This window comes from Condylura cristata, unplaced genomic scaffold (assembly GCF_000260355.1).
Source record: "Condylura cristata isolate star-nosed mole 26May11 unplaced genomic scaffold, ConCri1.0 scaffold00032, whole genome shotgun sequence".
Taxonomy (NCBI): domain Eukaryota; kingdom Metazoa; phylum Chordata; class Mammalia; order Eulipotyphla; family Talpidae; genus Condylura; species Condylura cristata.
The window spans coordinates 8,483,431-8,497,625 of record NW_004567133.1 but is presented as its reverse complement, the minus strand read 5'-3'; the positions used below and the strand labels follow the sequence as shown (position 1 = coordinate 8,497,625).

Below are 14,195 nucleotides of genomic sequence, written 5' to 3'. Positions count from 1 at the left end.
CTGGAGACTGCCGAGCAAAGGAGCGGGGCCGTCTAGCGGAGTGCCGAGCTGTGGATGGGGCCAGAGGCCTCCCAGAACGGAAGTGAAGGAGCAGCCGGAAGTAGCCGGAGTCCCAGCCGCCGGGACTGTCTGACAGGTTGACGGGAGTAAGAGCTGCGGCAAGAGCTGGTGACCATGGAGTTGGGCGAGCTGCTCTACAACAAGTCGGAGTACATCGAGACGGTGCGTGTGTCCAGTCGTCTGTCCTCCCCGCCCCAAGCCTGCGTCCCCCTGCGGCGGCGCCGCACCCAGCGCCTGCCCCACCCCGGGTCCCTGTGATGAGTACGGGCGTGTGTGGTCTGACTTCGGTGTTTTGTCCTTGCTAGGCCCGTTTAGGCTTTTTTATTGATTCATGATTTCCTCACAGAGGCAAAACGCCTTCCAGAAAGCAGGATATCCAGCCTTCTGTCCAGTCCAAGTTAAGGACCCTTTTAAGCTATTTTCTGAACGAAGGTTTTTGTAAGCATTACTGTATGTTAAAGACTGTGCATCTTTACAGTCAGTACCTGACGCGGTGAAATGCCTGAAATGGGTAACCACCCACTGTCACCGTTATTATTTTGTTTTTCGTCCAATTCTCATAACTCTATTATATGCTATTGCTGCAATCGCTGCCCTCGTTATAGGCAGGGAAAACCAAAGTAGAACTGTCCGGATTCTGTACCTACTTCTTAAATCCCTGGTTTCCTAACGCACCTTTGCTTTTTTAATCCTGGACTCCGTTCATGACAAGCTACCCCCCCATTTCAAGTCCTTTTCTCGCCAATATAAGCTCGATGGAAACTGTCAGCTAGAACGCACTCACTCTAGTTCTCTGCTGTTTCCTTTCAGGCGTCTGGGAACAAAGTGAGCCGGCAGTCAGTGTTGTGTGGCAGTCAGAACATCGTTCTCAATGGCAAGGTAAGGGACAAAGCCCGCTCCAGAATGTCTTTGGTTTCCATCTACTAATTAGCAAGGCAGATAAAACTGCCCTGTGTCCCTGCTATACACTTTAAATTCTCTTACCCTTTTTGTATTCAAGAAAGCCAATTTGGGCAATGAAAATACCCCTGTAAAAAGAGGCAATGAAAATCCCTTTTCCTTTATACCAAGGAAAAAGGTACAGTGACACATAGCTCTGAGATTACCATATAATATCACTGTACCTAACCTATTGGAGGTAGAACAGGCAATAAAATATTTTGGGTAGAAACTAAAGTAGTAATACTATAATTTTCAGGCATACACCCCAGTTCTTGTATGCATAAATAAATAAATCTTTAAAGAAAAATTCCTTGAGCTAATTCCAAAATATTTGTGATTTTTGTAGTCAAGATTTGACTTTATGGTGGTAAAGTATATAAGACAAAATATGCCATTTTTAGCCGTTTTAACTGTTTAAATCATTGGTATTAATTACATTTACAATACCACATTTATTTCTAAAATTTCTCACCACCCTAACAGAAACTCTGTACCCATCAAAGAATAACTTATTTCCTTCTCCCCCCCAACCTCAGTCTTCTTTCTGTCCCTGTGAATTTATCTATTTTAGATATGTCATATAAATGGAATGAGGTAATATTTGTTCTTTTTTGGTTTTATTTCACTTTCCATAATATTTTCAAGGTTCATCCAAGTTGTAGCACAGATCAGAAAATTATATTACTTTTCATGGCAGAATGCTATTCTAGTGTTTGTATTTGTACACATTTTGTCTGCCCTTCTGTTGATTTGTTGAATTGTTTTCACCTTTCCGCTATGGGGAGTAATGCTGCACTGAACATTGCATGCAATATCTGTTTGAGTCCCTGTTTGGGGTTCTTATGTGGTTTTACCTAGAGACGGGATTGCTGGGTCATCTGTTAGTTCTGTGGTTTTGTGAATAGCCAGACTGTTTTCCACAAGAGGTTCGCCTTTTACATTCCCACCACATGTGGAGAGATTACCAATTTCTCAACTTCTTTGCCATCACTTGTTGTTTTCCACTTTTTGTAAAGGTATCTCCTTATAATTTTGATTTGTATTTCCCTAGTGACTAATAATGACGAATACCTTTTAATGTGCTTTTTGGCCATTTGGATATCTTTTTTGCTGAAATGTCTGTTCAGTCCTTTGTCTATTTTTACATTGTTGTCTTTTTGTTGTTGAATTGTAGGAGTTCTTTACATATTCTGGACATTAGATTTTTATCAGCTACATGATTGCAACTATTTTTCCATCCTGTAGATTGTTCTTTCACTTTCTTAATAATGCATCTTGATACACAGATTTTTAAAATTTTGATGAAGTCCAGTTTGTTGTTTCTTTTCTTGCTCAAGTTATTGGTCTCCTGTCTAAGAAACCATTGTCAAACCAAAAGGCATGAAGATTTTTTCCTATGTATCCTTCTAGAAATTTTAAGATTTTAATATTTGTATTTAGGCCATTGATCACTTGAAATTAAAGTTTGTTTATGGGATGATGTATATGTTCTAATTAATTGTTTGAATGTAGAAATCCAGTTGTTCAAGCACTATTGTCCCATTGAATGATTTTTTTTTTTTGCAAATGGTTTATTCTGATAAGATCCAATAAGGTCAAGTATGTTGTGTTTAGTTGACAGGTATCTAAAGTCTCTTTTCATCTGTAATAGTTCTCTTTCCCCATCCTGTCTTTTCCTTTCTCCTTGCTACTTATTAAGTTGAGGAACCCAGCTGATTTGCCCCATAGAAGCTTAAAATTTCTGATTTTGACTTACTTTATTTATAGGCAGTTGTTTATTTTTTAATTTTTATTTTTTACAATTTATTTACTAATTTAGATCTGGGGTACAGGCCAGAGATGGGGGGGCAGTGAGCAGAACAGGCAGGTTGACAAAGTACATTGCTGAGGGGAGCAGTGGGCTGGGCAGGAGAGGTCTGCTGTGCTATGTGGGTCACCTCCCTGGCTGGGGATCAAATTCATGCTACAGTGCCTGTGGCTAGCTTCTTAGTGCTGCTCTTTAAGTTGTGCCACCAGGGAGGCCCTATAACCAGATGTTTAATGTGGTCTTTATCCCCCTTTTCTTCCTCTAAATCAGTAGTTAGATCTGAAGATGTGACATCTTCCTCTGTCTTCTGTTCATTTCTCTCTCATGTATAGGTGTTGCCTGAGATTAGGTCCTTTGACTATTTTTAACGAAAACTACTGTAGTCTTCTAAGAGCCCACTTCCCCTTCTGTTTTACCTGCCTCCTCCCAGACTCCAGAGTAATAGTTCTAATGAAGATTAAGTTGTGTTAAACCTCAGTTAAAATTTCCCATTGAGGGATTAAAAATGGGGGGGTGAGGGCAGTGTACTGGACTGTGGTGATGGCAAACGGGTGATTTGGTGATGGGAAGCCCATGGGGATTACAACTGAGATGGGAAAAGACACAAAATGATATAAAAATAAACCATTATATAATATATAGAGATATAATAAATCTGTCTATCTATCTATATTGATTTCAATATCTATCTATCTATATATATTGATTTCAGTATCTTCCAGGAGAAAAATGTTTTAAGTTTCTGCTCTCAGCACACATAATTCCTCATGATCCTGTTTCTGGCTTACTTTTCTTTTTCTAGCTACAACCCCAGCCCAAGTCACTCCCTCTCCCCCTTTATTCATTTATTCACCAAACATTTCAAGAAGCTTGCTCCTTACCAAGTATGGGGTATTAGTTCTCCCAAACTTCTGGACTGTTATTCCACCTCTCCAGGCAGTCTCTGGGAAAGCTGGATATCATGCCCAGTGGTGTAGCACTTAACCTGAGCCCAGAAATTGGGAGAGGAACTAGAACATCAGTGGGCCCACCTTTGGGAACAGGAAGTTAGAGATAGTTGTATTAGGAGATTAGCCAGGCAGGAGCTATTAGGACTCTTTGGGTAAGCAGGCAAGGCTTTGGGAATCAAATGAATCTGAGAAAGTACATAAACTGCATCTGCACAGGTGCTCTTGAAACTGTGTATTTATTCCGTGAGTGCCAGGCCTGTGATGGGCTGGGGACATGTAGCTGTAGATATTACAGCTGGGCAGTTCTCTTTACCGTCCAGGTTATTCTGTTTGACAGAACACGTGACTCAATAAAGCTCAGCATAATCCGTGTTTGTTACTTAATCTTTTTTTATTAAGTTTTAGTCTCTGTTGGTCATTTTTTAAAATGTGTTTTGTTTTACAGACCATTGTGATGAATGACTGTATTATCCGAGGGGATCTGGCAAATGTAAGAGTCGGGCGTCATTGTGTGGTGAAAAGTCGGAGTGTCATAAGGCCGCCATTCAAGAAATTCAGCAAAGGGTATGTAAAGTAATTACTTTGTTTCACTCTTGCACAAGTAACTGCTGCTGGTGGTGTTATTAATGTGTTGAGTTGTGGTATAAGGAGCAGCTCTATGCTGTGGTCTAGGACACTGAGTAAGAATTCCCCATAATGATCCCAGCTTTGGGCATGGTTAGCTCATTGAGTTGATGATTGGTTGCCAGAAAGAGAATCCACTTAAGTTGGCAAAAACAACTGGTTCACAGATGTAGACATATTCCAGGGGACCTAATGGTAGAAAAAAGAGTCAGACCCAGACAGTTAGTCAATTATCAAGACAACCATGCCTGTCTCTGAGATGATACTTTTTCTTATCTCTCCTGTCTGCATTACTACTTCCCTCTCCTTTCTTTCGATTGGCTTAATCTTCCTTTCACAGGTTATGGACATGATTAAGGGGGAACAGAAAGATGAGAAACTAACTCAGAATAGCTATACCTAGAATAATATGCAGGAATAATCCTACATTTTCTTTAATGGCGTTGGGCTCCAGGCTTTTCACTACACACAGGAATTGAAGCGAGAGGTCACTGTAAATCATTCACATGAAAACATTCACTCATTAGCTTAGAAGGCTCTTAGAAGGAAACCAGGAAACCTTATAGTACACTTTTGTGATTTCATAGAGGGGCTGATCTCTACTAGAGTTGACTTTACCTTCTAATAAAAGCATTGTTAGACTGGATATGGACCAGGAGAAATGGCAAGAATGAAGTAGGGTTGAGACCTCCCTGATGGCACAGGGATTAAAGTCTCAGTGCTATCAAACTGTAGCTAGCCACTGTTGCATGAATTCAATCCCTGGCCAGGGACCTGACCCACAAGGCGTGGCAGACCTCTCTTGTCTCTCCCACTGCTTCCCTCAGCAGCGTAGTTCAGTCAGTCTACCTGTTCTGTTCCCTACTCTGTCTCTGGTGGATCCTCTCACCCCCCACACCTCTGGCCTGTACCCCAGTTCTTGTATGCATAAATAAATAAATCTGTAAAAAAAAATAAAAATAATAAAAAGTAAAAGAATGAAATAGGGATTTATTGGATATTAAAGGAGATTATAATAAGCATAGTCTGTGTGAGAAATACAGAAATATTAAAGCATACAAAAACACATAAATAGAAGGTGAATATGGATATCCTAGTACCAGATAATAGTTTAAAGTTTGGAATATTTAACTTAATATTGACAAACTGCCAGTCTTACTGCCAACTTGTGTAGCATGTAATCTATTGCAACCCATGGTTAAAACTAAAAATATGACTAGATTAAGGAAAGTTTAAATTATAGGCCCATAAAGGCTGGTCCTCTCTGAACAAAATGTTCATGAAAAGATAGAACACAGGACTGGACAGAGCTAGTGAATATTAGTTGCAGTTTAAATATTCTGACTCCCAGGATACTGAGTGTGAGCCCAGAACACTGTCAGTGGCATGTAAAGAGTCCAGGAGAATAGGAATAATGTCAGAAGTCTGAGAAAGTTGCTGACTCCTGTTGCAAGTCTTGACTTGGCACATTACAGTTAAGCTTTTATGAAATCTTAATCTCCAAAAAATCTCTGTGTTATGAATTCTCATAATTCAGTATTTCTCCTTTGTCTCACTGTCATAGTGGTGAGTAACTGCTTAGAAAATCTTTACTCTCTCTCGAGTATAAGCTGCTCACGGTCAGGGTTGTACCCCTTTTGCTTAGTGTAGGGTTGTACCCCTTTTGCTTAGTGCAGGGTTGTACCCCTTTTGCTTAGTGCAGGGTTGTATCCCTTTTGCTTTTCTTATGTCCCCAGGTCCTGGCATAGAATCTGGCATACAAAAGGCGCACAGTAAAATCAGTGAACACTTGAATTCTAAGAATATGGGGTGCTAGGGCCCTCCCTGCTGGCACAGGGGTTAAAGCACAGCACTATAAAGCCATCCGCAGCCACTGCGGCAGTTCGATCCCCAGCCAGGGAGCTAACCACATGCACAGCAGACCTCTCCTGTCTCACCCTCTGCTCCCCTCAGCAGTGTATTTCAGTCAGTCTGCTCCCCACTCTGTCTCTGGTGAATCCTCTCACCACCTTCACTTCTGGCCTATACTCCAGTTCTTATACATATAAATAAATAAATCTTAAAGTATTGGGTGTTAGAAATTATATCACATGAGCCCTGATGTCATTCCCCTAAAACATGGTAAAGCAGATTCCTGAAAATGTAACCTGGGGGCATTTTCAAAGGAAACAGGAAGGAGCAAACATTCATTCACTTTTATTTGGCACCAGCTCTTAGCTTTGAATGTCTTGCTTCTTGTGCCTTACACTTTCCTTGCACATTTCTTTTCTCTAGTATTTCTTTTTTTTTCCTTTTCCCTAATATTTCTGACTTTGAGCTAATTGTCACATCTATCGTCATCAACATATGGAATTCCTCTAGCGTTAGGATTCTTTCCTTTCCAGGGACAAAAATGATGAAATTGAGATTACATTTTATAGATCTATAGTTCTATAAACTTGACCAAAAGTATACCACCTTGACCTTTTTTCTTTGTTCATCTTCTTTTCCTTTTCTAGTGTCGCATTCTTTCCTTTACATATTGGGGACCATGTCTTTATTGAGGAAGATTGTGTGGTCAACGCAGCTCAGATTGGCTCTTATGTTCATGTTGGCAAGAACTGTGTGATTGTGAGTATTTGACTTGACTGGCCAACCAGCCATAATTTCCTACTCACTCCCATCTTTTATATCAGTAGGTTTCTACTTCTGTGACCAAGCAGGGCAGAAGTAGTGTCCGGCCTACTGGCTTGCCAAACTTATTGTTGTGTTTGGAGTTCTAGACATTCAAAACATGGCTAACCTTTATCACACCTCTTCCCTATGATGTTAAGCCCCTTACCTCGATTATTTCCTTTAATCTGCAGGTACTTAGTATCCAGGACTGATATCAAAAGATTGAAGGCCTAAGATATTAGATTTGACAAGGCTAATAATGGGAGAGCTAGAATGTGAGACCCAAGTGGTAGGCGTTGTCATGCCACTGCATGGCTTATCTGTTGTCTTATGTCTAACATCTGACAGTTTAGAGGGGGTGAGGAGATTGAGAAGAATTCTTTTAGAATTCTACAATGTCAGATCTAGCAGGAGCGCTTTTAAAATCCAGCTATCCCCATAAAAAACAGGTCCTTTCTGTTACAACCTGTTTGGTAGTCTGACTTCTCTGTGGATATGTGAAGGTATGGGTATTAATCAGAATTGCCCAGATTTTTCAGGAAAACCTGAAAAATATTAATAAGCACTGTGCTTGTGCCATGAGTTTTATGTTTATTATCTTTATCCTGCTGTATCTTGCAGGTTTGGTTTTACATCCTGCCTCATAGATGATGAAACCTATGCTTAAGAGATGCTAAATAACTTCCATGAGGATCTATATCTAGCTATACTACTAGCAACATGGCGTTCTTGCCTCCTCTTTCGAAAGTTATCCAGGAAAAATAAAGAACTTTTAGCTTTTTATCTCCTCAGCTATTGCCAGTTCATTCATGCTTAAGAAGTACCTGCATTTTTTATTTTCTTGATGTTTAGTCAAGACTGCTCTGAAACCCTGTTAAGCCTCATTTATAGGAGTGGCAGAATGGCCAACTGTCAGATGAAGCCGTTGTAGCAGGCTGTGTGGTAACTTGGCACACAGCGAAAAGACTGAGCCCTGTTCTGTTCAGGCCCTTTCTGCACAGGTCCGTGTCTGTGAATGTCCATGCCTTGATATGGCATGTGCTGCTTTCTCTGTGCTCAGTCTGGTTCTAAAGAACTTAGGTTATAAGGTATAAATATTTTAGGACATCTTTCAGTGAATTGGGAGTCACCAGAATTGGTCAGTTGCCATAATTTTGAAACTGCTAGTAGCAGGTAATTCGTGGAAGAGAACTTTCCAAGAAGGAATGAAGACCTGTAGTTATAAATTGCTTCTGAGCTAATAAGCTTTGCCTAATATTACAAAGCAGTTAACCCCCATGGAGACAAATTAGCCACTTTAAAAATTAATACTTTAGAGGTATAAGCTTTTTCAAAAATTCATCTGGAAATTTCTAGGGTATATATGATTTGTGTCTTTAATAATTGGAGGAAATTTGAACACAACCAAGCTATAATGTCTTTCATATTCTTGGGTAAAATCTGAGATCTGGACAGGTTGGCTTAGTATTTGTTAGAAGTGCCACGTGTATCTTATCAGACCATATGCTCAGAACACAAGTGAGCGTGTGGGCCCTGGTGATGGAATGCAGTCTGTACAGACTGAAACTTCCATTTTCTCAGCCAGCAATACGAGGCACAGCTTTAAATTCTAACCAGAAGCCTCTCCTTTCCTTTAGCGCATGAAGTAGATGAATCTTCCAGCTCTAATTCCTTATGTTCAAAATGCTGTGGGTGATGACAGAATTGAAAAATGATGACAGTGGGTGAGGTCAAGATGACGATTCAGCCTAAAGCTTCAAAAACACCCCTTGCCTGTGGGAGAACAAAGGAACTAATAACTTCATATCCAAATGAATTTGTGAAGACTGGTCCAGTTGGAATTGACAGAAGATTAACCAAACCACAAGCTTAAGTGTAAAATGGAATGTATTGTCTAGTATAGACCAAGAGGACAGAATCCTAATTTCATGCACAAATGGCTCCAGGAATTCAACTGAGCTCTTGAGAATTAGTGTCTGTTCCTTCTTAGTTTTCCCCTGGGAGACCCTCAGGCAGCTCCTGTCAGGGAAAAAAACGATGGTTCAGACTTCATCCTGTCTTCCAGAAACACCATTGGAAAGAGCTCTTCCCAGTGTTATAGCAGGTGCCCTGACAGTGAGCTCATAGGCTGATTGAGCTCGTAGGCTGATTCCCTGACCAGTCGCTGTGGCCAGACTTGGAGTTCGGGGTTTGGGATGGGAAGGAAAGCACATGGATTCAGGGGGGCTGGTGGTCATTCCCAAGAAAAATACAGGTTCTATTATCAAGAGAAAGGAGAGAATGTTGGAGAAGCAAAACAACAGATGTCTACTAAATTAAAAAACAAGTTAGAAAATTAGAACTCTTAGAAGCCCAACCAGATTTCATGCCTGCAATGCCTAAGGCAGTCTGAACTGTCCCTAGCATACAACCCTCCTCCGTCCACCTCCCCCTTCATCTCCATGACAAGCCTCTTGTCAATGTTATTATATAATATGAGTTGAGAAAATAATATAGCCTTTCACATAGCAGTATAGACAGCTTTCATTCCTGTTTTTTACCTGTCTCCGGTTAACAAAGTTTTAATTTACAGGGCCGTAGGTGTGTGTTGAAAGATTGTTGCAAAATCCTTGACAACACAGTGTTACCCCCAGAAACCGTGGTCCCACCCTTCACTGTCTTCTCAGGCTGCCCAGGTAACTGTGGATGTTGATTATTAAAACTCATGTTTATTTTCCATCACAAACGTATCATATGCCATTTCTGACTAATTATGTTGGACTACTAACTTAAAAATTCTCCTGCTAGAAATGCAATTAACATATAATGTGCATCTTTGTAAATGCATACTAGGGCTTGCCAGGAAATTATCAAGGGTCAGAAGCAAAGTGAAAACTAAACCCACCCTATGAATATGAGTAGGCTAATTCTATTTTCACAATAGAGTGATTTGGGGTTTTATACTCAAACCTGGGGTATCAAGGGTTGGTAGGGGAAATGAGATAAAATCTTGGACTCAAACATGGTAGAGAGAGCCTCTTGAAGGTGACCCCTCAATGAAAATTGATAAAGAGCAAGTTTACCAGTAGCACAGGAACAGTTCAAAGAAAGATGTCTCTTGGCCTGGGCTCTGGGTAGAAAAAAAAAGACAGTCTCTCCAGAGAATTTTTAGCTGTGGTCTTCTCTGCACGTTGGTAAGGGATTTGAACTTCCCCTTCATATATTGTCCAGAAATCCTCAAACTCAAAAGTTAATGTACCCTGAATGGAGATCAGTGACAGCTCTAGCAGCCCTGAAGTGAGCGGGCATGCATGTCTGGGCGTGGCTGGCAGAATGCTTGCTGTAAAGCCCCCAGGGAGCTCAGGGTTCCAATTTACAAAACATTTGAAGAAACAGAAGTAGCATGCTTATCCTCAAAAGCTTGGGAAACACTGAAAAGCAGGAGGAAGAAGAAAACCTCACTCCCAACCCCCGCCCCCTCACTCTCTTGCTTGTCTGCTGTTTCACAGTCAAATGTGTGTGTGACAGTCATTTAAAACAATCTCGGGCTGATCTGGCCTAGCACTTTCCAAGAGCAGTTAAACCTTTTCACAGTGGGAACCCAACGTAGAATTACTAAACAAAGGTTTCTTTTTCCTCCGCTGTAAATGCAGAGATGCAGGAAACAGCACAGGACCAGTTTCCTCCCTAAAGAATCTGACGGATCTGAGTGATGAAATTTTTCTGTAATTGGAAATGCGGTTAAGCCCCCCATGGCAGATAGCACATATCATCAATTTGCCCCCCATGCCGCCTTCGACCTGGGGCGCTGCGGTGTGCCCCACGGCCTGCTGCAGGTCCGAGGTGTCGCCGAGTGCATAGGGGAGCCTCGACAGCAGTGAAGCCCTTTATCTAGAGGCTGTACTTCTGCACTGCCTTACGATACTTCCATGTTTATTTTATGTGTTTCACAAGTAAATTCTAACCCTCTGTTTCCCGTCGTTCACAAGCTCCATCTTTTAAAGAAGTTTTAAGGAAGGATTTCAGGAAAACTGACAGTTTTTGGAGGGCTCAACAGCAAACCATCCAGAAGGGATCTGGTTAGGAAGCTAAAAACTCAGATGTTGCAGGAGCCAGGCAGGTCCTGGAAATGATTGGGGTGAAAGCCCACAGTAGCTGCTTGAGACTAGTGATTCATGAAGGGCTGAAAATAGGCATTTTTATTAATATCTGAATTTTTAAATGTTGGCATTGATTAAACACTGGGCAGAGCAAACTTGTATCTGGGGCTAATGTGGGCTAGTTTGTAAATGTCTCATGTAATATATGAGAACTTTGTATTTTTTAAGACTTTTTCCTATTCCTGTTACTTTCTTTCAATATAATTACAAGTGTATGTGTGCTTGTGTGTTTTGGGATATATAGGTGTGTGTGGATGCATGTAAATAATGTGGATATAGAAACTGGCACTCTGTTCCCTTCAGAAACTTGCTCTCCTTTTCTTTTTCAATTAGTGTGCTTATATTCTTACATCTCTGTCAGTTGTGGGGTAGTATTTGGTTGCTCCCCTCGGGTGTCATCCCCATAGTTCTCCCACCTCCATGGCCCCGGTGATCCTTCCCCACAGCCCCTTGCGCTCACACCTCCCTCGGAGAACTTGCTTTCCTAACAATGTATCCTGGCACTTTTCTTGTCAGTTACATAGAGATGACCCTTGTTCATTTTAATTGTTAGGTGTTTTCATTGTATAAATGTGCCAGAATGACCACTTCCCTTGTATTAACAGGTCATTAGAAGTTGTGTCTAGTTTTTCACCGTTAGAAACTCCAGCATCAACATTCTTGTACATGTTTTTGTGCGTTGGGCAAGATTTTCTGGGGGATAAATTCTTAGGAGTTGAATCATCATGTCATAGGTATGAAGTTACTGAAGTTTTGCTAGACATTCCTCAGTTGCCTTTCAAGATGGTGGTAAGCGTACACTTGCCACAGTATACAAGAATGTTTCTTTCCTAGATATTCTTAAATCTGATCACCCCCTCTTTTCTCAGGACATCTCTGTTGTGCTCCCATCATGTTTTATCCAGAGCTAGCATGTTTAGGCATCGCGTTCAGTTTTGTTATGGGAGTGGTTGGGCAATTTCTTACCTCACGGGTGGTCACTCTGGCTTACCCAGTAAGTGTCGCACTGATATCCCGGCGATGGACAAATCCTTGTCCAGGACAGCCTCCCATCAGTCAGGGGCCCTTAACCCTTCAGATCATGCAGTAATGTACTGACCTCTTTTGCCTGGAAATATTTCTCCATTTTGGGAGCTGTACTAGTTGATTCTCCCCCCGACACACACAGTTCTGGCTAGGCAATAATGGTCAGTACTACCAGCACGGAAAGTGGAAAACCTAGCATTTACTTGTGACTAGAGACAAGGGCCCTCTGGGTGCCTAGACAGAAGTCAGAGCTGCAGACTTCCTGACCGCACATGGTTTTTCTTTCCCCAGGACTCTTCTCCGGGGAGCTCCCAGAATGTACCCAGGAGCTGATGATTGATGTCACTAAAAGCTACTACCAGAAGTTTTTGCCCTTGACACAAGTCTAACATCTCTGCCTGATGTCTTGAATTCACATGAGCTCTAAGATGAACTTGGGGACAAAGTAAGCCAGTCAGACGTTCCAAAGGGCTCTTGTGTCTTTGACACCTTCCACCTTTAAAAAAAAAAAAAAAAACGAATTTCCAGTCGTTCCAGGCTCTGAGGCTTGAATAACAGAAGGCCTGGGGGCATTGTCTCCAAATGATGTGCTTATACCTTATCTATTAGCCATTATTCGTGGAACAGAGGATCATCAGTTCACAGCACTCGCCCCCCCACCTTGAACTTGTGGATGTCTGGATTCTGCCTGGAACAGGCCTGCACAGTGGGAGTATGCTGACCTGAGGCGGAGGTTATGAAGCTGGTGTGCTGCTCGTGGCCAGAAGCTACCACGGTGAACTTGCTCACAGGCTCACAGGCAGTTTTCCTGATGCCAACAATTTGGCCAGTTGTACAGCTGCTCATAAGCTTGAAAAACAAACATTTTTGTCTTTTCAGAGCCCAAATTCCTTGGCTACTAAAACTTGAAAGGGAGGTGGTTGGTGTTTCTCTTCTTCCTAACATGACCGTAGCTGTCATTTTAACCCAGGGTGACTGATAGAAGGCTTTTTAGAATTCTATTGTAGGGCTGTTGCCTTTCACAAAAAGGGGGTTCTTAACACCCAGGTTTTATTTTTGCAAAGCTTCACGCTTGAGTCTCCCAGGGGATGGACTAGCATGGCAGTCACTCTGCTTCAGGGCACTCGGGTCAGCATTGTGCACCTTGCTTCGCTGATACTTGGTTCCTGGCCTCAGCCATTTCAGCCCACTCAGTGTTCTGCATAAGCCTCACAATTCAGATCAAAATATCTGTACTTGGCGCAGTCACATGAATATAAAGGAGCCTTCAAAATCATTTTGTGGGCACAGAGCCCCCAGGAGTGAGATTGCCAGTGATGTTCTTACTGTCCGCTCTGGGTAACAGTGCAGTCCTTCCTGGTTCTGCTCTTGGTTTAGAAAGATTTAAAAGAGGAGGATGATCTTGTTTAATGCTCTGGTTCTGCCATGATTAGAGTAAAATAGTTCAGCTTTGAAAGTTAAGATCTAGCAGGAGCTGTCTTAACTTAATAGCCTGCCGGGGGTCTTAAAAAAACAGTAACATGTAATCATCTCCCTAGTTCAATGTAATACTGCTTTCTGATCTGTCATTTTAAAATGTTTGTACATTAAAAGATTGACACATGAAATGAGTCATTTGAAGGTGCAGTTTTCTAGACCTGGAAACTGAGACAAGTAGAAGTAACTTGTACAATGTCCTAGAGATGGTAAGGGGAGGGGCTTGCATTTGAACAAAAGGTTCTTGAGTCCCTGAGGTCACTATGCCATTTTGCTTTTGGGAAGGGGACCAGGAATGAATGAGCAAGTGAACATTGAGGCTGGGATTTGGGGCTTGCCAGGCAGACATGCTCTCTGGAGAAGCCTGTGGACTGTGGAATGGGAAGAGTTGGGTTGGAATTCAAGTTCTGCCACCTCCTGGCTGTATATGACCTTGGCCAAGTAATCTAACGCAGAAGTGGTGACTTCCTCATCTGCAAAGTGGGAATAATCATCCTTTCTCCTAGAATTTATGAG

General features: G+C 41.7%; 1 protein-coding gene across 1 annotated transcript; it reads left to right on the top strand.

Moving 5' to 3' along the window:
* The first annotated feature begins 79 nt into the window (after positions 1-79).
* DCTN5 (dynactin 5 (p25)) lies at positions 80-13,813 on the top strand. Its single transcript, XM_004692063.2, has 6 exons — positions 80-222; positions 871-939; positions 4,205-4,323; positions 6,882-6,993; positions 9,611-9,713; positions 12,495-13,813. Exons 1-6 carry the CDS (start codon positions 175-177, stop codon positions 12,590-12,592), a joined length of 549 nt encoding a protein of 182 aa, XP_004692120.1. The 5' UTR covers positions 80-174; the 3' UTR covers positions 12,593-13,813.
* Positions 13,814-14,195: the final 382 nt, after the last annotated feature.